Source organism: Scleropages formosus, chromosome 15, assembly GCF_900964775.1.
Source record: "Scleropages formosus chromosome 15, fSclFor1.1, whole genome shotgun sequence".
Taxonomy (NCBI): domain Eukaryota; kingdom Metazoa; phylum Chordata; class Actinopteri; order Osteoglossiformes; family Osteoglossidae; genus Scleropages; species Scleropages formosus.
Genome location: NC_041820.1, coordinates 18916249 through 18943650, shown reverse-complemented (window position 1 = coordinate 18943650; position 27402 = coordinate 18916249). Strand labels below are relative to the sequence as shown.

The window sequence follows — 27402 nt, the reverse complement described above, 5'->3', positions numbered from 1 at the left end:
ACAAGTGGTCCGGCAGCGGCGGGCTGTAGCTGACATCCATGTCATCCACGTCATCCACGGTCAGGTAACTGGAGCTTTGTGTATACAGAATGAAGGGGAGGTAAATAGTTATTTAAATGTTTGTGTGATTCTGCTGAAGTAGTGTGTGGTGTCAGTAGGTGCTTAAAATCCAAATTTGGTGTTCATTAATGTGGAAAAAGCATAAGTCAAAGGTGGTGTTAAACAATCCGAGCTTTCTCCAGTCTGCACTTGGCTACGTAGGAACAGATATGTTTCTAGAAACATGTAGGAGAGGACCCGAAGGAGGGGAACTGCGCCGATGTCACGGCTGCTGAGGAACAACTATTTTTCTTGTCAGGTGGCTCTCTCTGGCTGTCGGTGAACATTCATTATTCTTGTTACTTCCTGTACATTATTCCAGCAAGTAGACATTTTTTCTTGAAATAGTTTGAGTAAACTTCCTCTGGGAAAAGTTTCAGTATGTTGGGTCAAAAGGTTTCAGCTTTTGCCTTCAGTCCTGTTCCTCAACCATGGCACACCCTGCTGGTAAGACTGGTCCATTGGCTTTCCTCAGAAGCCTCGGGGCTACCAGTGCTCTGGTCTTGCGGCGCAGTCAATGTTCCGTTTCCTAAGCTGCTAGAGCTAGCAGCCTACTAGCAATAGTGTCCTGCTGGCACAGAGTCCTTGCTGGCAGAAGCACTGTGTACATTGAGGCTCCACATGCCCTGCTGTGTGCCACAGCTGGCTGGATCACATCTCCATTGCGGTTTTATCGATATTGTTCAATTAATGTCTTTTGTTGGCACTTTTGCTCGTTTTTGGTTATCAGGACATTTTCCACGGCAGCAGTTGGAGCACCGAAAGTGTGCCGAGCTGCCGTTAAATGCAGGAATGGAGACGGGCGCAGATAATCGCAGCCATTGTTAAATCAAGTGACATTGCTGTTACTCTTTCTGCTCCCTTTCCTCATTGCTGACTTGCTGCTTCTCTGCATTCTGTAACAGGGACTTATCAGCTTGAACACGGCTCATCTGCTGCGTGACTGATACGTGTGAGAAACGCTGCCTCTGTGATTTCTGCCCCGAAATCAGTGTGCGTTTAAAATGGCTGTTTATGAGCTGCAGCTGTTAGAGTGAAATTCTGTTGATTGGTGGTTTCCTTGCCTTATCCTCTGAAACCTTTCCAGTGCATTTGAAGGTAGATTTGTAAGCAGCACTCCCTCCCCAAATTGTCCATCAGAATTGGCGCCATCAGCAGCTGTAATTGCCTCTCGCTCTTTTTGCACGACTCAAAGGCCAAATGTGTGAAGAGCCCATGCCATGCAAGTATGTTTAAAGGTTGTTCTCCAATCCATCAGTCTGAGTGACTGCTGACCTTAGGTAAGGAGACATTTTTTTCAGAATTGCCATGAAATGGGCTTGCATTTGATCTGAGCTGACTCTAAGGGTTAAAAATAGAATGCGTTAGGAGAAGGCAAGCTACAACTACATCTCAGCTGAAGAGAAACAAGTACCCAGGGACGCAACACTAGAAATAGACAATTTTTAGGCATGCTCATTCTTGTGGCTGTTTCCTCGTAGTTGCCCTCAGAACAGCTGTTGGACTGAGGTTGGCGAAGGTTGGTCCTAGCAGACCAGCTGAGCCAAGAAATGGTTGGCATGGGCGTGCAGGCTGATTACTGCTCTTAAAGTTGGAGTTGTTTACCCTTCTGCACCTCGAATTCTAGGGCTCGTTGCACTTTACGGGAAAAGCCATGATGTGCAGAGTTACTCCTGCCAGGGGTATGAAAGTAGGGGTTTCACGTTGGTTGACTCGGTCAGACTAAGAAGTGGGCTGTTTGACAGCCAGACCTCCCATAGAGTGTTTGCTGTCAGACTTGGCAAGACCCCCACTGTGAAATCCTTCTAGGAGGTATCCTGTGAGATGAAGAGGCCCTCAGTCATTGCGCTGATGGCGGGGGAAAAGCCAGCGTATGTCTTCACATTAATGCTGTCTGAAACGAAGGGGTTCATTTGAATGATTGATAAGTGGACTGATTGCTGCTCAATAATGCATTGGCACATTTCTTGTCCTAAGAACAGAAGCTAAGGCGGCTCTCCCCTGTGTTTACCGTTTGTCCCTAACTATCCAATGAAATGCATGCAACCCCAGGCTTGTCATCATCCCTCCTTAAATTCTTCCACATTAGAGCAGATGTATTCGTGTATCCAGTGAAAAGGCCTGTCTGCCATGGGGACATTGTCAGATTGCCCCCGCCACAACCTTCCAACTTTGTTAAAACCATGCCAAGCCATGGTTTCCATTTGGCAACACTCCCACAGGCTGTGCCAGAAATGTTTGTTGGGAGGCTATTTACAGAAAATATTTACATTAAGATGATGTTTCACATTTTGGGTGCCATCAAGCAGCCATTATGTGCCAAAACGCATCTTTTTTGGCCCACATTCATGTGGCTGTTTAGCAGCAAGGTTCAGAGTGGAGCGCTGGTGGAACTGGAAGCCCGGAACAGTGTGAGGCTGATAGGTGTGAATGGAACATGGAAGCACCCTCCATCCCTTCCTGGTGTGGTGGAAGAGGGAACACAGGTGTGGCCAGCAGACCCTCAGCCCAGCGTGTGCATTTGTCTTTAAGGGGAATATGATTTAACACCAATGGCTGTGTGAGAGAGGTGCAGTTGTTTCTGACACTTTCTCAAACAGCTTCTTTGGGGATTTCTTTTAGGAAGCAGTCCATTTCCCTTTGTGCTCATAAACGTCATGCCCTCTGTGTGTTATCGGACCGTGTCCTGATAGCAGGAGTCCAGCTGCCCCCTTTGCTTTTGTTTCAGTTTCGGTGATGGTGCAGCCCTTCGTGCACGATCGTGCAGGGCAGTGCACAAAGCATCATGGTCCTGGTTACCAGTTTACAGTATTAGGCAGCACATAAGGAGTCATTTTGGAACCAGACATGCAAATGATCTTTATGCCCCACTGAGAGCACAGCTCTGTTAGGATTCCTGCTGGTGATTTAGTTTGGTTCTGTCTGGTCTGGTCTTTTTGGGTCTGGTTTGTGCCAGCCGTCCCAAGGACAGGAGTGATGGAATGTGTTAGTGTTGGGGCCCAGGGGGGTCGGGTTCCTGATGAGGTTTGCACAGGAGTGTGTTTGAGGTGGGGGTGTCAGACAATTCACAACTGGCTCATTTTGGTCTGTGTGTGTGTGTCGACCCTCATTAGTGTCACACAGTCCAGCGTGCTCAGTTTTCAGAAAGCCGGCCACCCCCCACTGTCCTATGGCCTTCTCTGTCCCTGTGTTCGCCAGCCAGCAGGAGAACAGTCGAACAGCGGGCCCTTTTATGAGGCCCTGCGACACAGGCATTGCTCTTGGTTAGTGGCCTGGGAAGTTGTTGCCCTGCAAACATAATTAACTTCCACTTTGCCCTCGCCGCTTGCACTGCTCTCAGATCAGGCGTTGCAAGGGGCCCATTTGAGCAGGGTTGATGCAGTGTGTTCTGTGCTGGAAAGGTTCGATTTTCTTACCCTGGTAGTACAGTGTCCTTGCCGCTTGGCGCCATTGCCACGTCTGCTCTTCACTTGCTCTCTCTGCCTCACTAGGTGCTGGAACAATGCATGGGCCAGTGTGTACTGGCAAATGTGTCACTGCAGAGTACAAGTGTGTGTGTGTGCGCGTGTGTATTCTCCCACTTCATCAGTGAAAGGGAGGGGGTCTATGCTGTGTAATTCAGCAGCTAATATGTGCAAACTCCTCCTCCGTTTTTGTTTCAATTTTCCCCTCCTTCAAAGCGCTTAAATGCCTCTGAAAAATGTTTCTCTCTGTATTTGGGCACACACAACTTCCTGTTTCTCAGTTTTCTTTTGTGTTCTTTTATGTGTGGATAAATGAGGTTTTACTGGACTTTTTTTTTCCCCCACCGAGGTACGCACTGAAAGCGTTTGGGCCCTGGCTCACCTGACCTACCATGGTGAAGGCCTGGCCATTTTGCACTTTAGAGGCAGAGTCATGGATGCAGGCAGAGATAAACCACACATGTTTTGCGAGTGTGGGGGCACTCTCTTTGTATAAGATAGGATGGGCTTCCGTCATGCTGGAACTGGGGAACCGGGGGACACCAGAACTCATCACTGCTCCACTCTGCTGTGTGTGGTCTGCACCACACAAGGAACGATTTAACAAGAAGTTTGCATCCATTTCCAAGTTCCTCTAAACTGCAATCGAAATTTCCCACAAAGCTCATCACGTAGATGCGGGGGGACGTTCCAGTGTGTTTTGACAGTTATGAACTGCAGTGGCTGTCTAGGCGAGAAGTCTGAGCAAGAGAAATGAGGCCATGCTACACAAAGTGGGATACAGCTGACAGCTGTGTGGGACCGCTCTTTGTTGATTCTGTGGCTCCGCCCAAGTCTGTCATATCAGTCATCAAACTCCTCGCTCTACCTTGGAGGGCGGGAGGCCTCTTGGGTTGGCGTGAGTCGTAGCAATGTGCAGGCTTTGGACACTGAAAACGGCAACAACGCTGAACTTCGATAAGTAGGGCAGTGGCAGTGGGAACGCCTGGTGTGGTGGGAGTTAGGGGGTCACTGTATGCTGGAGGGATAAGTACAGAGAGCATCTCCTGGTGAGGGCTGTACATTATCGAGATCTTACTATTCCTTTTATAGGAATCTCGCTCCCTCCCTCCAAATTTCAGGACCGTTTTGATGGCATGCCTTCCCAACACCCCCTCCCAATTGCTTGTCGAGGAGAGGTTTGTTTTTTAAAACCCCAAACAATTTTGTTTTTTGTGGCCTTGCTATGTGAATCCCTTCTTTCCTTCCAATGCATTAACTACCACTGACCCTGGTGCTCCCAAGATTACTTTATTAACTGTTCCCTTTCAGCCACTGGGATGGTGGGAAGGAGGGATGCGAGCTCCCTTTCATGCCATCACGCTGTCCTCTTTGCACTGCCTCTGTCCTTTATTGAGCTGCACAGCGCAAGGGATTTTACTGCAGCTGAACAGATCAAGGGCTGCCGGTGCGCTCCAGGGGATTTTCCAGCCGGGGAAGCTAGATATGCCCACACTACTTCCTGTTCTTCTTCGCTGGAAGCTGAGCGGGATCTCCAGACAGAAGCCGTAAGATGCGGAAGGCACCACGGGTTGCCAGATCTGCAGTACGCAAATGAGTCCAAAGCAGAGGGAGTGGAGTTATCGCCGCTGTTTTAATGGTTGCGGCGTGCATAAGTGTAACGTTTTTGTCACTCTGGGATGTCTGTTGTGTTATGAGAATGCCTTTTATGGTTTTATTATGGTAATTGCCTGAGTCTATTTCATTACATCACCCCATCCGTCAGGATAATGAGGCGTTACGAGAAAATGCTTCCGTAAGTTCCCCGCTGCGATTTCTTTGACTGGGCTCAGTGGATCACAGTGAACAGTCGCTGCTGAAGAGTGTGAGGTGAGGTGAGGTTGTATGTCATGACTGTCTGAGAAAGACAGGTGTGCCTGTGCTACTCGAAACAATTCATTGTAGCATTTGCTGGATCTATAAGCATCTCCAGTTACGCTCATAGGGCAGAGTCTTGGTTTCTCAGAAAAGCTGCTGCATTACTAATCATTTGCAGTTAACGCACTGATCTGGAGGAGGTGTCATCGCTAAAGTCTGTATTGTTCAGAAAAATCTCGGCAAGCTTTAGGAGTGGAGACAGGAACTTGTTTGCTCTTTCAGTTGTTAAATTTTACTGACCTTAATTGAGAAAATCCTGTTTATTAATTGAAGGATTAATGTGTGGTAACTGAAAAAGTAAGTGACAGTTCCTTGAATCAGAGGGTCTGACTCCATAGGTTTTCATGAACTTTGATTTCATGCAGATGACTGATTTGCTTTTGCATCTCTAAATGGAAACTGGTTCTAACTAACTGGTGTTGCCACTGCCTTTACACAAGAACCACATGCACACCTGCAAGTTCACCTTTGTTTCCTTCTGGCCATTCGCAGTGAGGAAGTAATTGGAAAACCCCAACTTGCACCACTTTGTTGTTATGGTTTATCCACTGTAATGATGTGTGGAGATGCTGGGTACAATGCAGAACCTTAGAGACCATCCAACGTTATTACATTTTGGAGGGCAGTTTAGCCCTGGAAGATCACCTGCTGATGGGTTGGGTTCCTCAAAGTGCCCACTCCCTTCCCACCTATTACAAGCCTTGCTGTCAGATGGCAATAGCACCAAAATATTAATTGAAAAAGGCTGACTGGGGGAATAGCTCCTTGAAGCCCATTTCAATTCAGTGTCCTTGGCTTCACAGTCCTCCACTCAGAAAAGGTGCACAAACAGCAAATCAATCATTAGGTCCATTTAGGGAAAGGAATGAGGATTCCTGGTACTGTAGGGACATGGGGACCAAGTGCTGCCGTATCAGCCAGAGGTCATGGGCTCCCAGTCTCCATGAAGCTGATGTCAATGTTAGTGGCCCTGAGATCTTGGTAATACAGACACTGATTAACATTGGCAAATAAAACAAAGCGGCTAAAGGAAAAAAATGAGGTCGGAAGGAAAAAGAGATAATTAGCTCTGTACATATGTCGGTCTGCGAAAGCTGCAAGCTTCAAGGACCTTGTGACCAAAACATTCACATCCCAGGACATCTTGCAGTTGTGCTCTTGAGCTGAGATGAATGACTTCAGTAAATACACAGCTGTGTCAATGAGTAATGGGGAAAACTGTAAGCTTCACGAGTCATTGTTGGGCCAAATCTTTGGTAAGCAAATGAATAATGCAGGAACTGATCGTGTATCTTTAACTGACTGAGTTGTATCCTGAGGAGGGGGGCAGATGGCTAGAGGCTGGGGAGAAATGTGGAATTATACTGCACGCTGCCAGTGTTTGACTCCCTGTGAGTGGCGCTGTGTCTGCTGTGCTCATTGGGACAACTGAGCTCCACTGTGAGCCTGTTTTACACTCTGCTCTGTTACAGTGTGCTCTGACCACCCCCCACCCTCCCTCTCTTTCAGGCATGGCTGGGGGCTGCCCGGCGGCAGAGGACCTGGCCCTAGGTGACGGGGCTCGCAGCTGAGGAGGACCTGCTTGCCCAGGGCCTAATGACTCAGCAGGGGTGGAGCCCTTTGCAGAAGTGAAGAAGACTACAGCAAAGACAAAGATGGGCCTCAACGCCTCCAGCTATCCCCACTCCTGCTCCCCGCGGGTCACGGGCAACTCTCAGGCACAGCAGACATTTATAGGTAGGTGTCAGACCTCTGACTTTGCATCCCCCACCTTGGCATGCTGTGGTTGCACATGTGTGGTGGAGACATGGAACAGATCACTGTGACAGTTTGATTAGTATCTTTCAGTTAAATTTTTGGTTTGCAGCTGCAGTGATAACTTCTTGATCCAGCACCTCCTCAATGAGCGTTGGGATGAAGGTCACCTGGAAAGCAGAGGTTGTTCCAGTAGTGTATGTACTGACTGAGCAGTTGTTTCCACTGGGCTTAAGTGTGACAGGCTGAAAACTCCTGTCCATTCTAATTTCAGTTATTTATTTATTTAGATGTAGGGAACAGCTCAATTATTCATCGTCCGTATGTTAAGTTCCATTTTCAGACTCGCAGCCCTTATTCATCACTCACTGTCGCTCACTGGAGAGTGGGAAAACGGGTTATTGATGACTGTTGTTTATGAGGTCTGTTTTTCTTTCTGAAGACAGCACAGAATAATGAAGAACAGACAAGATGAATCTAGATGTAATTGTCCTTTGGCACTTAGATTTTTGTTTTTATAGCTTTATTTCAGCATAGTGCAGAGTTTAAAATACCAGCTCAAAGTGTCTCGTATCAAAACAGCAGAAGGTTCAAATGCTGCTTTAATCTTCAGCTTCATGACGTTAGTAGGAGACTGCATCATTTCACCCTTTAGCTCTTGCTATCTATCCGAAGCCTCGGACACAGTCCATGAATTGAAGTGCAGACCAGTGCACTTTTAATCTTGGGGGACTTCAAGCCTGGGTGGGTTTCCCATACTGGATGGGGGACCAGCATGTGACTGGTGTGGGTCGTGGCCCTTCTGCAGAGCACCCTTTGTGTGATGTGCTGAAGAATGTGCAAGTGACCAGGGCTCCGATATGTGCTTTTGTATCAGCGCTAACAAAAAACATTTACAGGATTGTAGAGAAGCATTGTCTGTTAGGTGTTTATTAACTTACACATCATGCTAATATTCCCAGAGATTTTTAATAAAATAGTATTTGGGCTATGTTTTACTCTCACAGTCCAACAACATGTGTTTTGGTGTATTAGTGACTTTAAATTGCATGAGTGAGTGTCTGATTACCTTGACATGTACCTGTCTCATACCCGTGCTACTGCAATAGGCTCTGTGGACTGCCACAACTCTGCACTAAACAAATGATTATTGATAATGGGCACATGAGTGTATAGCATAAGACTCAAGGTGGAGATAAGTGTTTTTAATTTTTAAGCACAGTTTAAGTTCCAGTTTTTCTTAAAACCAACCTGCAAGGCTTGCTTGCATGTGCCAGGAAGGTTTAGGAAATGAGAAGGATTGATGCAGTCATGGAATGCTCCTCTGACCTAGTGGCTGGTATACTGTAGGAGAGCTCATAAACATCCATTACAGCTGCTTCATGTCTTAAGTCGCATTTTGAGGTTCTGTTCCATCACTAAAGACAGGGTTTATAATGGAAATATTAATTATAATTTACATTATGGAACACAAAATGTTGATTTAATGTTAGTTGATCATGCTTGTGCCCTCAAGCAATTACCTGGGTTTTGTGGCCTAGTGTTTCGATTAGTGATGCTTTTGTTGTTCTCTTCATTGCGGATTTCAAGGGCTGTCTGGGCCAAGACTACTACACTGCCTTCACCTGCTTGTCTGAAAACCATGGTTTTCCTCCTTTGATCCCAACCCCCTGTTTTGCAGAATGATCATAATAAAATCTTAATCAAAGACAAACATTATAATTGGATTCCTGATGCTGTATTCGTAATTAACCTCTTGACATTGGGGCAGTGTTTTAATGGTGATGTCCAATTCATTCTTCCAATGTGAGGTTCCATTACCAGTGAAATGGGAGTCGAGGTCTTTTGATTAAGAGGCTGTCCAACGTAAGGGCCATTAGGGAGATGGAATAGAGATGCAGAATGGAATACATTTCTGCTGCCTTGATGATCCAGTGGAGGGGGGTACACCCTAGCAGGTAAAAATCTTCATAAAACTTCTGCAGTCCTTTTTTTTTGGGGGGGGGAATGTAGAACTTTTTGGATGCCTTTGAATTGAAGGTCTACTGATGTTGGTACCACAGCAGAGTAAAAAGGGTTCGATGCTGAAAATTAGTGTGGTTAATAGTTTTTAATCAGCATTCATACAGTTTGTTTTATGTCTTGCTGTCCTTTAGATTTTTGAAGGTTTTTTTTTTGTTGTTGTTTTGCGAAACACTGCAGAAATGATGAAAGTGGAAGGACTGTATTCAGTTGTATTGACTGCATGTATGGACTGAACAATGTTAAGCGCAACACAGGAGATGTGTGTTAAAAGGAGAGTTTCCTGGTATAGATGTTTTCAGGAGCCAATGTGAGGTAGCTTCAATTCCTGACGAGGACGTGTACCTGCAGGTCAAATACTTTTGACAAAAAAAAAAAACCACATTCTTAAATTCACATATTTAATTTTTCCCTTTTTTTAGTGTTGTATGATTGTGGAATTGACAATATCCCTAATTGAAAGCGGCAGACCAGGGCAAGAATTTCTGATTAAAGACTTGTTAATTGGTATTTGCAGGAAATTATACATTTCTACCCGAGCAAGCCAGAAGCACCCCCACCACCCATGCCTGTGTTTGTTCTTCTTGGTTTGCTAAGTATATGAAGGAATGTTAATTTCAAGGTAATTTAGATTTGAGAAATGTCATGGTCTTTGCTTTCATCTTATGGGAAAGCAGTCTTAGATAAACATTTTCCTGGACACCAAATCTCAGGGTAATTAGAATTACCATTGTTTTTTTTTTTTTTTAATATTTAGCAAGAATCTGAACTTTTTTCACTCCTCTTTCATAATTCAGAAGCATCTCTGTGTAAATCTTGAGGTTTTTTCTTTTTTGCTTTTTTGTTCTGGTACATTTTCCCCAGACCCAAACAACTCTTCTTTCCCGAGGGCTGAAGTTTGCCGTATCAAGAGTCTGCTGCTAATTATCAAAAGGCCACATTGTTTACAAGAATGTGCAGTGTAATTATATATTGCACGGGAATACGTTATAAAGATATGTGGATTTCAGCTCTGTTTCTTGTTGGCCCCAGAGTGAGAAGATATTCAGTCTACCTGAGGATTTAAGCACTTTATCAGACCACATATTACCATAATTTACTCAATTTAGCATTCCCTACAAGTACCAGCTTGAGGACTGCTGGAATAGGTGCATTTTGTTCCTGTGTCCTGACTACCTACTGTGTGTTTCTGTTTCCCTCTCCTCTCCTCGCAGGGACCTCCTCCTACTCCCAGCAGGCCTATGGGTGTGAGGCCAAGCTCTACAGCCTTGAGCAAGGACCAGACAAACCCTCAGACAAGAAGAAGAAGAGCTCGGGCCTGGCTACCCTCAAGCGCCGTTTCATTAAACGTCGCAAGTCCAGCCGTTCAGCTGACCACGCAAAGCAAATGCGTGAGCTGTTATCAGGCTGGGACGTGCGGGACGCTAATGCACTGGTTGAGGAGTATGAGGGTACGGCCGCCCTCAAGGAGCTCAGCCTGCAGGCCAGCTTGGCACGGCCTGAGGCCCGCACGCTGGCACGCGATCTGGCTGCCCTCTACGAGCACAAGTACTGTACGGACGTAGATCTGATCTTCCAGGATGCTTGCTTCCCTGTGCACCGTGCTATCTTGGCTGCCCGTTGCCCCTTTTTCAAGACACTGCTATCTTCCTCGCCGGAGTACGGTGCCGAGGTCCTGTTAGATGTGCGCACGGCGGGCATTGACGTGCCCATGTTCTCCGCACTACTACGGTACCTGTACACGGGCGAGCTGGTGCCAGGTGATGTGCGGCTGCGCAACGTGGATGTGCTGGTGCAACTGAGTGAGGAATTTGGCACACCCAATCCGCTTGACGCAGACATGCGCAACCTTTTCGACTACATGTGCTACTATGACTCGCTGCTCAGCTTTTCCTCAGAAGCTGAGTTGGTGGAAGCCTTTGGGGCAGGGGGCGGTGCTGGTGGAGGCCTTGGAGGTGGGGTCTGTGCTGCTGGGGGGCAGAGCTGCTCAGAGGAGGAATTGCGGGCCCACAAGGCGGTGCTGTCTGCACGCTCGCCATTCTTCCGTAACCTGCTCCAGAGACGCATCCGCACGGGTGAGGAGATGACGGAGCGCACCCTGCAGACCCCCACACGCATTGTGTTGGACGAATCCATCATCCCCAGGAAGTATGCACGCGTGATCCTGCACTGCATGTACACAGATGTAGTGGACCTGTCCTATGTGCTGCGCTCCAGCCCCTCAACTGGCAGCCTGGGAGAGGTTCAGGCACTGGTGGCAGGGAAGGCCAACATGACCCGCGCTGAGGAGGCCATGGAGTTGTACCACATTGCCCTCTTCCTGGAGTTCAGTATGCTGGCACAAGGTATACAAAATATATGTACACTAAATATATTTGTGCACATGTACAAATGTTATTTTGGCTTAACGTATGCCACATGCATGTACATATATACACAATCACGCCATGACTGTGAGTCATGCATGAGGTAAGAACACATTCTCACACTGAAGTCCAGTTTCACACTCTCATTCAGAATGTGGCTCCCAGGTTTACTTGTAAATCACAGCTTGTCCATCTTTTGAAATTAAGCTTATGTTCAAGGTGAATTGTGCAGAGTACAACAGTTTATAATGCTTTTTTTTTTTTTTTTACAGCTGTGTATTTGTGTGTAAGCCCTTTGGGTTCCGTACAGTCCTTAGATTGTGCGTCTGCTTTTGTTGACCCACCTGCCCAGAACTCTCTTTTTGGGCCTGCTGTTTCTCACAGATCCCAGTATAGGAGGCTTCTTGCATCGATACGCACACCTCTTGCAGTTGGTGTGGTTTTCACTGAGTTTTATTTGCGTTTGCTGTTACGCAGCTTTAACAATTATTTACCAGCGTGACAAAATAATTTGGTATATGTACATCCACATAATATTGTTTTTCCCCACATTCTCACTATCTCACTGCCAGAATGTTGTACTGATTAGCTCTGTGAGAAAGAGAACTTCTATCTTTTTTTTTTTGGTGAAATGTCTGTTTTCTGTACTTTCTAATTTTGCACCTTCAGCGGTTTTTTTCCCTTCTGTGGAGTAAGTTCTTCTATGAAATGGTGCATAAATGTACTTTAAACTGGGATCAGACTTGGATGTTACAGAAATCTGGCACCCACCTCCTTGCAGCCATCATGTCTGGAGCTGTAATTAAAACAAACCAAGGGAACAAGTGCTGCTCTGTTTATGTGTGTCTTTAAATTATACCCCTCTTATAACGTGAGAATAAGACCCTTTAGTCATTATTGGGTTTGGTTGTTAGGTCTCATGTTGGCTTCTTTGTGCTGCTCTAAATACTTGCCATCAAGTCTGAGAACACGAGATATAATGAGACATAACTGATTTTGCTGACATGATCATGAACGAAACCTCAGTTGAGCGAAAGCTTGGTTCTGTGTGGACAGAAATGTCCCTCTTTTGTGTCCTGCCTGTGCAGCTGGTTCATTTTGGAGAACACTCTTCTCTGGCCCTTGACTGGCTCTTGTCTGTCGCCTGCGCAGTCAGCTGGGAGGTGAGGCCTCGCTTTCACTTCACTGTCACATATGCAGCTTGTCCCCGGCGGCTTTTGGCAGGCCAGGGAAAACTTGTGTTTTGTGTATTGCACAAGACCCAGTGGCAAAGTGTTCTGCTGGAAGAGCTGGACGAAGACAAGTTGTTCTGAGAAGGAGGATGCCAGTGCTGCGGTGAAGCCCTTCGCCAGTTAGTACAAGGCCAGTAATTCTCAGGTTTCTCAGAAAAGCGTGTGTGTGACACCTCTCAGTGAGAGAGCCGTTACTGTCCTGTAGCCAATTAGATTGGGCTAAGAGGTGGATGCTCTCCATACTCAACCCCCATCCTACCTCTTCTTCAACTCCCTGTCTCCTCTTTCCTTGCTAAAACTAGCCAGAACCTGGAGGCTGGCTTTACTCCCAATGGCTGGAAGGAAATCAAAGTGCAAAGCAGTATGGCAGCAGCTTTGCCATCCTTGTCTTTCCCTCCTGGTTCTGTGTCAGACTCATCTGGGTGAACTGAATGTTCAAGCCCACAATAGTCTGGTTGCTTTAGCAGTTGAGCTGAAGGCAGCATTATCAGTGCTAGGATTCAGAGCTGAAATAAGGCTCAATCAGTCCAGAGTGGTGGATTGTGCAGAAAGCCTGTGGGGCTAGGAACATGCGCAGCACTTTCAGTCAGTTTGGGAAGGGTGGATAAATGGCCTCCATGGGGACCAGACCAGCTGATTTAACTGGGTTCTTTCTGTACCACGGTTGCCCTGTGGATTCCACACAGCAACCGCCTGACATCTGTGGTAGAACGCAGGTCTGGAGATCTGTCTACTTTCAGCATCACCAAGCCTCCTTGTGGAGAGGTGGTGAGTTTTTACGAAGTGCTGCTACTGCCGTGCCTGGTGACTATTAATAATGTCATCCATGGTAATTGCCCTCGAGGAGAGGAGCTCCGTGTCGTACATCATCCTGAGTGCCGCTGCCTGCTGCGTCCCAAGATGACCTCTGCTAGCCACTGCTTTTCTCCATGTTTGGTACCTGCTTGTACCTGTTGCTTTTACAATACTGCCATTTGTTTTGTCCTCCCCTCCTTCCCTGTAGTGCAGAATTATCACCTAGTGGCCACCATCATGTCAGGCATGGTCCTTTTGCTGACTGTGGTTGCATAATGCTATGTGTTGCTTCTGGCTTTGTTGAGGTCAATTATGACAGGTGACAAAGTGGTTACAGTTGCTTTTTTGCACCTCATGCTCCATGTTCAAATCCTACCTCAGCCTGTAGTACTCTTACCCTGAATTTCCCCAGTGTACCCTGCTGTATAAATAGATAAACCATTTTATGTACCTTAACATTGTAAGTCACTTTGGAGAAAAGTCCAGCTAAATAATAAAATTAAACTGTAATATAAATGTCAAATGAGAAGTTTCTTCCATACAGGAGCTCTTTCCTGGAAACCAGGTAGTGCAACCTTGGTAAATCGTGAGTAGGCCATCCTCACCTTGTTAGTATGCACAGTGCGCTGCGGCCGGCTGCAGGTAGAAAGGGCGGGATTATTAACATCTCTGCTGACATACTTATTGACACACGGAGTCACCGAGCTCAGATTCACTTCGCCTGTCAGGGCTTTATTATTCCGTTTATTTATTACGTGCTGTTGAAATGTCAGCCTTTTCTTTTAAGGTGTTTGTCATTTGGAAGGGTGAGAAACGACCTTGTGGTAAATAAAGGTCGACCAGCAGAGTCAGTGCAGTGGCCTCGCTCTGGCTACTGACTCCATGATGACCCTGTTATTAAGCTTTGTTTCCAGTGTATGTAAGGCCTGGCAGAACAGTGTGGCATCCTTCACCACCCAGTGATGGTCCTAGTCCCTACCCTCAAGAAGCACCCTACTGGCTGGCTCGTAGAAGAACTGAAATGGAATCGAGAAGGGAGGGGAATGTATGGACAGGCAGGCAAATATATTTAAAACAACCAAACAGACAATAGCAATCCCCTCCCTCTCCTCTACCCCACGCAGCATTTCCACTCTGGCATCATCCCAGAGGAGCCACTGTTCCACTGTGAAGTGCAAATGAACAGCCGCTGCCACGGCAAATACGCCTGTACTGCATTGCCACGCTGTGCCCCCGCCCACCACATGCTCTGAATGGGGCAGGATGGAGGGGGGGGTGTGTGCTGGGCTGGGTGGAGAACATGGGAAATGGGGTTATGGAGATATCACATGCTGACAGGTATTCCTATGATGTTTTAACTTTTTCTGCTCCTTAGTAGTGCATTGCATTTATTTTATAATTTATTATCTTTTCTGCGGCGCACACAGGCACTTTGTTTAAGATCAGAGGAGCAGTTTAAAAATGGAATGGATTGTTTGCGTGGCTGGCTGGGGAGAAGTGTGCCGGTTTTAACAAGCTGGGAACAGCTGAGAATGCCTCACGTTGGACCAAGGAACCCGCTCTCATCTCGCCTCTTTGTCTTGTCTGTGTTTGAAATCTACCTGTGCCAAGCTTTCAGTGGAGGGACTCTCCATCACCCATACATTTCCTTTTAAAGATCCATCTGTTCCCCCCCCTTTTTTTAAAGAATTTTTTGTTCTCCCCATAGGTTTTTCTGGAAGGTCTTTTTTTCTATTAAATGTCACAAGAAAGCATCTAAAATGCCCATGCTGCTTGTTTTCCATGCTGTTACTGCAGTCGATGTAAAGCCGCTGTATATCATTGTTACTGCGGAGTCGTGTGGGATTGAGCGTTACACAGCACTGTGCCTCATCGCCTCATCTGATTCCGTGTGTGTTTGTATCTGTCCCCATCTGTTTCTCCATCTTTCACTGTTTCCGTGTGTGTGTGTGTGTGTGTGTGTGTGTGTGTGTACGTGCGCACATTTCAGCTCCTCTGTCATCCACAGGGGTAAACTAGTGTAACCAAATAGTTCTGCTAAAACTCTTATCTCTGCTGTGCGAGTGACCTTTTTGTATCAGTGTCCTTGTTTTTCCTCTGCCTGAAGTGTTCAGTCTCCTCTCTTGGCTATCCATTCTACACCTCCCTTCTCCCCTTTCTCCACTCTCTTGGGTCCCAGCTTGACCAACCTGAGGCCTCCCTCTTGTGGTCACTCGAAAGCAAATGTTGATGAGGGTGATTGAGTGTTATACTGATGCTGAGTGCCTGACCACATGGCCAACACTCCACCAACCCCGGCTGTGTGCAGTTACCTGTAGCATGAACTTAAAGGATCCATGAGGGGAGATGAAGCCTCCTGAATTTCTGTGGCTGTTGCACATGTAGACCTGAATTTAGAAATTCACAAACTCGTTCTTAGCGTGAAGGGTTTCTGTCATCATTCTTTTTTTTCTTTTTTTTTTTCTTTTTTTTTTCTTTTTTTTGTTTTGTTTTGTTTTTCCATTAATCCCCATCTTCACATCAGAGTGAGTGATAGGCTGTGGGTGGCCTCTGTTAAACATCCTAGACCTGTAAAGTTCTAATCTACAAGACTTCAGTGTGATGGGGCAGGCAATTCAGACTTTTACATTGGCCTGTGGTTATACATACATACATACGTCTGCGCACCCATCATTGTGAAGCTCGTCTTTGTCTCCACACCAGGAAGAAATGTGCTGTCAGTGTGAACTATATCCTTTAATGTCCTGTAACTCTTTTGTTACCTCTGACCGGAGAGGGTGGTATGATTCAGGTCTGACTTGTGTGGTTCATCTGAACCTTATGGCAGAGCAAGACTCACTGGCAGGTAAAAATGCTTTTGCAGCACTTAACTCCTGTCACAGTAACAAAGACAATCAGACATGGAAAGGGGATGGAGGAGACAAAGCATAGACCTGTCAGTTTGTGGAATTTGGGTTCGGCTCTGACAAAGGAGAACTGGTAGCCTTAGTCCGGCAAGCAGCGGACTAAGCTTGGCTTGGGCCACTGGAAGAAGAGCTCTGTTGCACTGTCGCACTGAGAAGATACTGAGCTGCCATTCTGGTGAAGGGCTTCCTTCAGATAACCAATGAATTTCAGAGCTTAAAGCATACTGTTGCTCCAGATTTCCCTGGCCTCTGCAGTGAGAACCATGCTGCGGTTGCACTCTTTGTTTGACGGTAGCCTTACTCGGTGGCCTTGCTAAGGTCTGACCACCAGGGCTGCTTGCCAGGAAAAGCACATCATCAGAGAGTCGGAGGGCAGCAGGAGAGATAAATAAGGTGGAATCAATTATTTAGTTCCGGGAATGCCAGGCAAGGCCTTTGGAGTGAAGATAATGTGATTAAAATCACATCTGAACACAGACAATATCTAATACCTGTCTGCTTTTCCCTTGCTGCTGCTTCTTATTATGATTTTCATTCAATTAAAAAAAAATGTTTCCCTTCACTAATGTTGGATGAGGCGGAACATTTGTATTTCTCTTGCTGGTGTCAAGGAGTCTTAAAATTGTGCCTGAGATGTCATGGGTGCAGCTAACAATGTATGCAGAGAAGAGGGTTTGTTTCCACACAGCTGCAGCTCCAAAGGGGCGTCTGGGAGAACCATGTTGTTTTGACACCGACACAAGCAGATAGAGGCTATAAATAGAGGTGACCAAAGAATTGCAAAGACAGTGGAAGTTGAGTTTTCCCTCAGCTGTGCAGCATGATGATGTTATGGTCTGAAAATAAGCTCTTGCTGCTGCGTGTCACCAACAGCAAAAATTTGCTCTGGTTTCAAGTTCATTGCTGATGATAATCGCAAAGGCTGGCATAAAGAGTACCGCTCAAAGCTAGCATTGTTGCAGTTCCTGCTCTCAGCCAATGAGGAGCCAGTGTTGGGGTTAGCCCGCCAGCGAGGGGGCTCCTTTCAAGCCGCCCTTCTTTCTGCTCCAGGAGAAGCAGCGGCTGTCTTCATCTGGCCAGCCTGTTTGTATGAGATAAAAGGCCACATGCTTGGTTTCCGTTGAAGTCGGCCGCCCTCGCAGTCAGACCCCGAATGGCACCCAGCTCAGTCGTGTCTTCAAAGGCTCCGCTGAGTGCATCTGCATAACTTTGCATGTCCGTAAAGTGGGAATGAAGGGAGAGGAGCAAAAGAAACGGAGAACAAAACCAGCGAGAGAAGGAGTGACGGACCCGATGAGTCCGTGATTTAGAGCGTGTGCTCTCCGGCAGACGGGAACGGATGGAAAGTAGAGCAGGGCTGTAACTCAAGAAGATCACATTCCCAGCAGAGCATTGATGCTGGAACTATCCCTAGAGCTCTGGCTGTCCCCATGCTTTCCCAGTGCAGCTCACTGTAAGCATGTATGACATTTAAAATTAGACCCAAATGTCCGCAGCTAGCAGGCATCTCTGCTTCTGTGTGCCACTCCTGAATCTGTCATTTTGCTGTTTACAGCCAAATATGTCATTTTACTGGCAACCAGAAGCTTGACACAGCTAGACACCATCAACAAAAGAAAAAGCACAGTTTCCCTTCTGCCTGCACCCCCTCACATCAGCATCAAGCCTCTGAAAGTGGGTGTGATCTTCGACCTATACTGTTTGCAGTGTCTACCGTGGCAAACAATTGCAACTTTCTGTTAGGAGACAATTTTTTGCTGGTTGGAGGTCAATCAGAGCTGAGCCTGAGTAGAGCAGGGGGCAATACAGAGAGAGACTGGAAGATGGAGGGGAAAATAGACATGTATTGGAGACATTACCATAAACAGAAACCAGTGGGCCTCCCTCGTAGGGCAATAGGACAGACTGAGTGTGGGCACACGCTGTGACTTTTAATCGAGCTCAGATGAACACTGCTATATGACGTTTGTTGAAGGGTGTGTTTCAGTCCCCTGGGTTTAGTGGAAGGTATTTCTGTGGATTTGCAGGAGACTGGAGCTGAGCCAGACTCCCTGCTGTTTCTGTGTGATCTCTAGGGGGGTGGGAGGTTGCACAAGTTGACCTGTGGATGTGAGATAACAGCTGGCACGGATGGGCACTGGTACTGTTCACCACTGGGCCGTTGTGCTCCATCTTTGAGGCTTTCTCCATCGGAAGCTGCTGCTGTGTGGAGCTGTCCTTTGCATTACAGACATTGTTGACCCCTCAAACACATGCAGGATGAAGAGATTTCTGCATTGTCTTACGCTTCATTTTAAATTTAGGTTTTTATCTCATTCTTTCCCGGAGGTCTTTTGGGGGGTGAATCCAGGCCAACACACTACATGTTGTGTGGGACTGAGTGCTTCCTGCTTCCAAACACTCACTTTGTTAGGTTGTTCTTTCGTAGCGTTGAGTGTGTGGGGCAGTTGCATCTGGGTCATTGCAAGCAAGGTTAATTGATTTTGTTGGATGTCCCAAAGGGAAGAAAATTGGGGGGCCTGTTTGGTTTTGCAATGGAATTAAAACCGACCGTTTCCCTAAGAAGTGCCCCAGCATAAGCATGAGTGGAAGAATGCATAATTGTTTTTATTTTAGGCGTTTTTCTTTGTTTTTGTTGTAAAAGGTTAGAGGTTTCATTTAGACAGTGTTGGAAAATTCTGATGCCCACACAGTTCAGAGCAGCAAAAGGAGGCAATCTTTTGAGGCGCGCATACATATCCCACGTTGTTCTCATAACTGAACACTTGCTTTCTTCGTTCAAAGGGCACACTATTTGTGTCTGTGCCGCATTTACAACAGAGAGCGTTCTGAAGTGTTTTGGAAACAAATTTGGTTTCCTGGCCATTGCAGTAAGCATACATTTCTTGTAAATCAACTGAAAAACACAGGAAGATTGTGTTGAGCGAATGAACTGTGTGTCCTTACTTGTTAAGCCCAAGGTTGTAATGTGAAATGTTTGCTCCTTTTTTGTACCACACAAGCAGAGCTGCACTCTAATGCTTCTGTAATGCTTTTGTAATCCTTTTTTAACACATTAAATGTTGCATAGGGGATATGGTTTCTGCCAGAAGTTTCTTCCCTTATTGTTTCAACAGCATGCTAAAACAAAAATTTGTCAAAATTGAACTTAAGTGGCTATGAAGCATTGGATCATTTTAGCGGGTCTGGCAGTGGTTTCTTCGACTTCCCATTTCTCCATTGCAGGCTGTGAGGACCTAGTGGTGGAGAGCCTCTCGCTGGACTCGCTGGTCGCCATCCTGAAGTGGAGCTCCCAGCCCTATGGCTCTAAATGGGTGCATCGCCAGGCCCTGCACTTTCTTTGTGAGGACATCGGCCAGATCATGACCTCCGACGTCTTGTATGAGCTGAGCAAGGAGCACCTGCTCACCGCCATCCAGTCTGACTACCTGCAGGTAAGACCCCTTCCTTCTCTGGACCTCCTCTTCTCTGTATCATGTTAGAAAACGGCAGGCCATCCATAGTCACGTGAATTTTGAAGCATGCCGTCAGTAATTGAGAAGACCCTAGAACCCTTGAACTTTTCAATGTTTAACTTGGTAATCGGTCACTTGTTCATTGGCATTTACTGGCTTGGTTGCTAAAGCTCTATTTAGCCGACATTCATATTTCTGTGAGCTAACCATGGCCACGGCTGCCAGCTTTTTGTCAGAGTGACAGAGAACACCTTAGAAGCTGTCAACGTGATGCCTCCTGGGCAGCGTTTCATTTCGGCTGTATGATCGCAACAGACAAGCTATGAAATTCAAAGCAGAGGCAGAGACATCAGCGGCTAACTGCTAGCAAGACGGAACACCACTCGCTGCATTTTATTAGGCAAGAAGGGGCAAGCTTTCTCTTGTCATATTTGATGTAATTTTGCAAATTAAAAGAAAAAATAGAATGGGAGAATAATAAGCTGTCATTTTCACTGTGACAGCTGTCATCTTTTCACACCTGTTGCTTTTCCAATGCTTGCTGAACTCCAGCAGTTGCTTTTGACTAAACCAATAGCTGGTGACAGTCTTAACTTCTGGGAAAGTAAAAGATGTGGTTTGCGCGTTAACTTTACCAGGATATAAATGCAGCTAATTCTCTCTGGATAGATTACTTCTGGACATTTGTTGTGTCCAGCGATCGGAGTAAATTTTAAAAATCACATTAAATGATTTTTAGTGGTGTTGGTCAGTATTTATCCTGTTGCTTTTCTTTACAGTTTTGAATAATTGTCATAATAAACCTGCTTCTCCCCCCCCCCGAAACTTGATGCCTAGAAACATACCCATTAATTACCTCATTAAGTGTTTGATAATCGTGAAGTGATTCACATGTCCGCATCAAGATCTCTCCATCTGTTGGCGTGTTGGGGATTTCTGTTGTCTTATGGAAAGTGTAGGAGACTCCACAGGAGTATGTATTTAGCTGATGTTTTATCCAAAGCAACTTGATGTTAGCTGGGTAATTTTCCTGGAGCAGTATAGGGAAAGTACCTTGCTCAAGTTTACTACAGCAGCACGTCAAATTCAAACTGGTGACCTTCAGATCCGAAGGGGAGGAGCTCTAACCACTGTGCTAGGCGGTGGCCTTTATGGAGGTGATGTCAACAGCTCTTAAATGTTTCTATGATGTGGAAAGAAAAAAGATAAGCATCAGCTGCCCTTTAATGGAAGGACTTGGGAGACAGCAGAGGTATTAATAGGGTTGTTATTAACAAGTTTATTTTTTGCTTTTTCGAAGATGTATGCGCATTTCGGCAACAGTGTGCGTTTTTGGTCGAAATAAACGAAACGTGTTCAACATATCCTTGCTCAGTTTATCGCTTATGCAGAGAACCGGTCGATTCATTATGAAAAGAAACCCGAGTCAGTGAGATAGAGAACAACTGTCCTGGGATTTCTGGTAGACAGCAAAGGTAACAATTGTAACGCACTTCTGCACTGTTTTCCGAAACGTGCGTTGCTTTGGCCACGTATGTTAAATGAATAAATGTAAATACAAGGAAAACGCAATTTGTTTCCAAAACCTGCCAAGAAACATATTCATTAATGACTGTTTTATATCGTGCTGAAATCATGGGTTGACTTATTTTAACCTGGGAGCTGTGGCTGTCCCATGATGTAGTGCTGTGTGTGTGTGTGTGTGTGTGTGTGTGTGTGTGTGTGTGTGTGTGTGTCACGCTCGTACGCAAGTATTTTGGGGAGTTATGAGGGAATTGCTGGCTCCAGTACTGTTCGAGCTGGTCAAGAGTATTTCCTAGGCAAGTGTTTGAGTGCTACTGTGTTACTCTGATGCGGCAAGTTCCAACAGCACAGCAAAGGTAGGTTGTAATGTTATATGGATAATTCACAGTGCATTGAAGGTATTTGGGGGAACTGGGTTTGTGGTTTTTGGGTAGGCTGGAAATGCATTATTCTTTTTCCCATGTAAACAATGGGTAATAGGCTCTCGGTATCCGAAAATTCAATACATGCTATGATTTCTGGAACGGGTTAGTTTAGTAACATTTAGCATTATAGCAGTACGTTAAGTCTGGAGGTACTCTGCACTATCTGTGCACATTCTTTCTGCTATTACCGGTAAAATCACATGCAAACACTGGGAACAGGAAACCACAAATTATATCTTGGTTTTACTTTCAAAATGAGATGGTAAGGCATTTGGAGTTTTTCTTTAAAAAAAAATATTAAAAAAAAAATAAAAATATATCAACTGAAGCTGTGAGTGTTTCCAGGGGTTGGTCTGAAGCATCAGACGGGGGGTTCGTTTTGGGGCTGTGTATTGAGGAGGGTCTCTTGTCCTCTCTTGCTGACCTGAGCTTGTAGAGCAAACATGCCTTCTGATTTTCCAAAAACTGTTTGCAACATGTTCAGAGAGACAGCGGGGAGGCGGATATCAGAATTACTGCATTCTGCTTCAGGCTCATGTTATCATCATATGATCTCTTTATCTTCTTTTTTCCGTATTATGTTTAGAATTACGGCATAATTAGTCTGGTTAGTAATTTTAGGTTTTTTTTGTTGTTGTTGTTTTTAAATATAATGCCTACTATTGTGGTTTTTCCCCAATTACTCCCCAGTGAGGCAAGTCTTCCTGAATTTCGGAAACTAATGAATACTTGCATCAGTGATTCAGCAAACCGTTCGCTCAGTATCGTATGGCCCCCATGCAAAATGATCAGTCCTAAGCTGCGGTAGGTTCCAGCAGATTATTTGCTGGCTTTCATATCTGTTGGGTTAGGGAAATAACAGGAAAGAACCTGGGCATTTGCTGGTATCTGCAACCTCCCCATAATCACACACTTCCTCTGTGGGCAACCTGCCACTCTCATCCAGACTGTCAGACTATATCAGATTAGCACCTTACTAATTCTTCCTGTAGCAAAGATCTGTTACATTTCTCGTACATGAAATTCGCACAGTCCTAACAATTGGTATTATTTAGGATTTTAGTTCATGTGGTCTGTGTAACTTGTATTTCAGTGCAATTTCCATGTTTCATATCTTATTTTAGAGAACTAGGGAGTTCCACAGCAGAGCTCCTGTATAATAGTTGTGTTTCCATATCAACTGCCTGTAAATTTAATTCCGTGGATTTTAAATTCAAACAGGTAGTTAAGAGCCATTGGGGTGCCACAAGTTTAGCAGTTTATTGGCGTGGGAACAACATGGGCCGGATAAGCGGACAAACTCTACCCTTCGCTCCCTGCCCAAACCCATAGGAGATGCTTGCTGGGCAAGTGAACTAATGGAGCTTGACATGGGGCATTTGGCCCAACGCTACATGGCCTCTGGGAGTACAGGGTGTTTATTTACTGCATTGATTGCCTTTTTATTTGTATTTTGCCATGTGCAGCAGTCTCCACTTCATGTTTCAGGGCTCAGCAGGGGTAATTAACGAACTTGTGTTCATTGGTTATAATTAACCCCCCCCCCCTTCTTTCACAGGCCAGTGAGCAGGACATTCTGAAGTACATTGTGAAGTGGGGAGAGCACCAGCTCATTAAAAGGATGGCAGACCGAGGTAAGATACTCAGCCCCCCCCCCCCCCCCCCCATTTCCCTGTGTAGGCCCCAATCACTCAGGGTCAATGATTTATTCACCAGTCCTCCTAAAATGTGGTAACGAGCCTCGGGAGTATATACGGACCACAGCATTTTACTCTGAAAATGGAGCATGAGTGGAAGGGGTCTCCCCTGAATGTGCGCGCTAGCTCTTGGCGTGCCTTGCAGAATCAATGGTTTTAGCAGAGGCCAAGCCTCACTGCCTGGACTTTTAATGCCGCCTGTGCGGCTGCTGGCCTTTTAATCACACTCAAGTCTGTAGCATTGTTAGTCTCGTGGGCCGTGGTTTGGATTGGCATTCCCGAATCATTCCCCTGTCTCTCTGATGCTCTACAGTGTTCGTGTGTTTGCATTACATGTGACGGAACGCTGCAAGTCACAAGGACGTGTGGGCGCCCGTAGATATTTAATAGCACTACTTCAGTTTCATTGTATAAATAGCATTTAATCCATGATTTAACCTTTGTTGAACATGCTTATATAGTGGATGTCATACAACGATACAACAATGGCACTTGGTTGGCTGATTTTGTGTCTGTGGGAATGTGCAACGGTCTTGAGTGTGCCAGGTCCTTTACTGCAGAGCCCAACCTGCTGAGCGGCACGGCCCACAGCGTCAACAAGCGAGGGGTGAAGAGGCGAGACCTGGACATAGAGGAGCTGAAAGAGATCCTGTCACCCCTGCTGCCTTGTGTCCGCATTGAGCACATCCTGCCTCCTAACAGCGAAGTTCTCGCTGATGCAGTAAGTGTGTTTGTGCATATGTCTCTCATAAAGGTCGTTTCTTAAGGAACTTTGCTGGTGGTGATTTACACAGTTCTAAAGAAAAAAATGAATTCATTGGTCATTCATTCTTCACACATCATATGAGTAGGTTATAGTCAGTTGCATCCCAAGGTCCAAACACCAGCTGTACAACCAGCTTACAAGTTGGTCTTGCTGCTACATTCAAGATTCTGATGTGCTTGATGGGAACAGAGGAACCCTCAATTTTAGCACTGAGTGGCATAATGTTCCTTTTGCCTGTCACACTAGTTAATCTCAAAAACCTGTTTGAGTATGGGATGGATCAGGTAGATGACTGGGGGAATTTTTTCTTCACCATTTATTACTGATGGAAGGTTTTTTTTTTTTTTTTTTTTTTTTTTTTTTTTTTTTTTTTTCTCCCCCCCCCCCCCCCCCCCCCCCTTCTCTGTGTTTGGAGCTGCATTGAGTGCTTTCACTCATCTCTTCTGAGGTGTAAGTTAACATCTGTACTTCTGGACTAAGTAGTGCTTAACTGACAGCATACCCATGGGATGTGGATCTGTGGGTCACATCACTCTGGTCAATTTACAGAAATGAGATGATTCTTAACCAGCATCTTTCTGTCTCTTGAGCTATGTGGGATGTTACAAGCATAGTGTTTTACAACTAGGGTCACGATATTAGTGTCTAAAGGTGTTAGTGTGGCCCATTTGCAGGGTCCCGTTGTTTTATAAGCAGAAGTTAAGTGTACAGTGTTAAATATGCAGTGCTTACTTGTTGGATACCTGGTAGGTTATGTAAAAAAACACTTGGGGAGGCTCAGTGCTGGATGTTGCATCTCCATACCCAAAATGCTCAGCCCAGGAGCCTGTAAGATCTTTGTGGCCTAGGGAGAGGGAACAGCTTTCCTGCCATACATGTTAACTAGATCAGTGAACCAGTTTAAGTCTCAGAGTTGTCTTTGCTCATCCCTCATGAATCACTCCTGTGGTTTAATCTGGAGTTCCCACAGCTTAGTTACAGGGGCCACCACCCCACAGTGAAGATAGCTGTGTTTTACCTCCGTGCTAACAGTATGTCCCTCCTCCATCCTTGCACATAGTTCTCTCTCAAATCTGAAAACAGGACTCGAATGCATGACCTACTGTATCCTCTCAGGTAATTATATATTCACAGCAGTCAGCAGCAGTGCCAGTTGTCTTTGCACTGGCATTTGAAGACTGCATTGCTAATGCCTTTTTCTCCCTCTGTACTACTTTACATCAGTAGACTAGAAATGTCCCCTTTTCCTGAGCAGTATCGTAGTATAACGTTGCACCATGCATTCGCATCCCCACACACCACCCCCCTCCAGTGTCTGTTTACCTTTTTTGTGTGATTAATCTGTGCTGGCACCTGGTTTGGAGCAGTGTGGGGAAATCATTTGTGTTGCAGAGAGCTGGGTGGATATAGCTCTGGTCCTGGCCCAGTGATTGAGTGATATGTTACTACTCTCTCTCTCCCCCTCATCGTACCCACAGATGAAGCGGGGCCTGATCAGCACCCCACCATCGGACATGCTTCCCACAGCCGAGGGGGGCAAAGCCAACGCCTGGCTGAGGCAAAAGAGTGCCGGCATCTACGTGCGACCCCGTCTCTTCTCCCCGTATGTCGAGGAGGCCAAGGTATGATGCTATAAGCTGTGTGAACCTCTCCCCTGTAGTGAGCCGTTGGGTTGTAGATTGGACTCTGCTCAAGTCCTCCATGCTCAGGGTGAGTGAGAAGGAATGACAAACCGAGAATGTCCAACAACTATCAGCAGTGTTTGACAAAAAGGAGGTTGTTCGATACGGAGGGAGGTGGTATACTTAACCTGACAGAATATAACCCATGAAGTAAATCTGGCAAGTGAGCAATTTTTGATGTACTAAAAACAAGTATATTTTTCTCTTTGACTTCTTCTCTGTGAGTTTGTACCACTAACATATTCTGCTGTGCCTTCAGACAGTGAAGCAGTTAAGGAACTAAGTTTGTGGTCACAAGGCTGTAATTTAACCGCACTCGGAAGCCTAATAACCTCAGTAAATTTCGTGCTCAAAACATGGGTAAAAATTGCAAGGAAGCACTTGAGGGGAAAAAATAAGTGGTGCAGTAGTAAGATTGCTTAACCATTCAATTCTGCCAGCAGGCAGCTTGCCCATGTGTGTTTGTGTGTCCCTGTGTCTGTCGGCACCTCTGTGACTATGCAGGCTGTACTGGATGAGATGATGGTGGAGCAGACAGACCTGGTGCGACTGCGCATGGTGCGAATGTCCAACGTGCCCGATACGCTCTACATGGTCAACAATGCTGTGCCACAGTGCTGCCACATGATCAGCCACCAGCAAATGGCTGCTGGCCAGACTGCCCCTCCATCCGTCGTGGCCAATGAAGTGCCAGGTAGAGGGAGGGATTGGGTATTGCAATCTCAGCCACAGCGCTATTAATGGAAAGCAAGACCAAAGAATTTAGATGCACTGTTTAGCTTGTTGGACCTAAACAGCCTGAAGATTCATTGCGTTATTGATGCCTGATGTCTGCGAGTCAGTGGAATGGGTCACTGCGTGGGAGTGACATCTGGGGCTACGGGGCAGTTGTTGGGAGAAATCTGTGGACTCAGCCTCCTTCTCCTCCCTTCTCTCAGTGCCCAAGCTGGCGGTTGTGAAACAGATGATCCAGCGACTACATGAGCTACGTCACACGGACCAGGTTCAGCGGGCCTATGCTCTGAATTGTGGCGAGGGTGCCACTGTCAGCTATGAGATCCAGATCCGTGTACTCAGGGAGTTTGGCTTGCCTGACGGAGCTGCTGAACTGCTGCAGGTGAGTCCCTAGACCCTTGGGGCACAGATGACCTACAAAACCCATTGCTTACCACTGCAAAGTCAGTTTGTGTCAGTCACAGGAGGCCAGAAAGGTAATTTATAACTAGCAGTCAGTGATGGTGCTGAATCAGCCTGTGTCGCTCTGGTGCAATGAACTCCCCACGGTGCATCCAGGAAC

The 27402-nt window shown here is 46.0% G+C and overlaps 1 protein-coding gene across 3 annotated transcripts in view; it reads left to right on the top strand.

Moving 5' to 3' along the window:
- Positions 1 to 27402, top strand: part of btbd7 (BTB (POZ) domain containing 7) — a 50690-nt gene that overhangs the window by 17694 nt on the left and 5594 nt on the right. For all 3 annotated transcript variants that reach the window (XM_029258413.1, XM_029258412.1, XM_029258411.1), the window contains exons 2-9: positions 6990 to 7217; positions 10472 to 11602; positions 19782 to 19990; positions 23519 to 23594; positions 24218 to 24378; positions 25902 to 26045; positions 26610 to 26799; positions 27044 to 27222. In XM_029258413.1, the coding sequence (XP_029114246.1) occupies positions 7136 to 7217; positions 10472 to 11602; positions 19782 to 19990; positions 23519 to 23594; positions 24218 to 24378; positions 25902 to 26045; positions 26610 to 26799; positions 27044 to 27222 (2172 nt within the window). In that variant the 5' untranslated portion in view covers positions 6990 to 7135. The remainder of the gene's footprint in view (positions 1 to 6989; positions 7218 to 10471; positions 11603 to 19781; positions 19991 to 23518; positions 23595 to 24217; positions 24379 to 25901; positions 26046 to 26609; positions 26800 to 27043; positions 27223 to 27402) is intronic.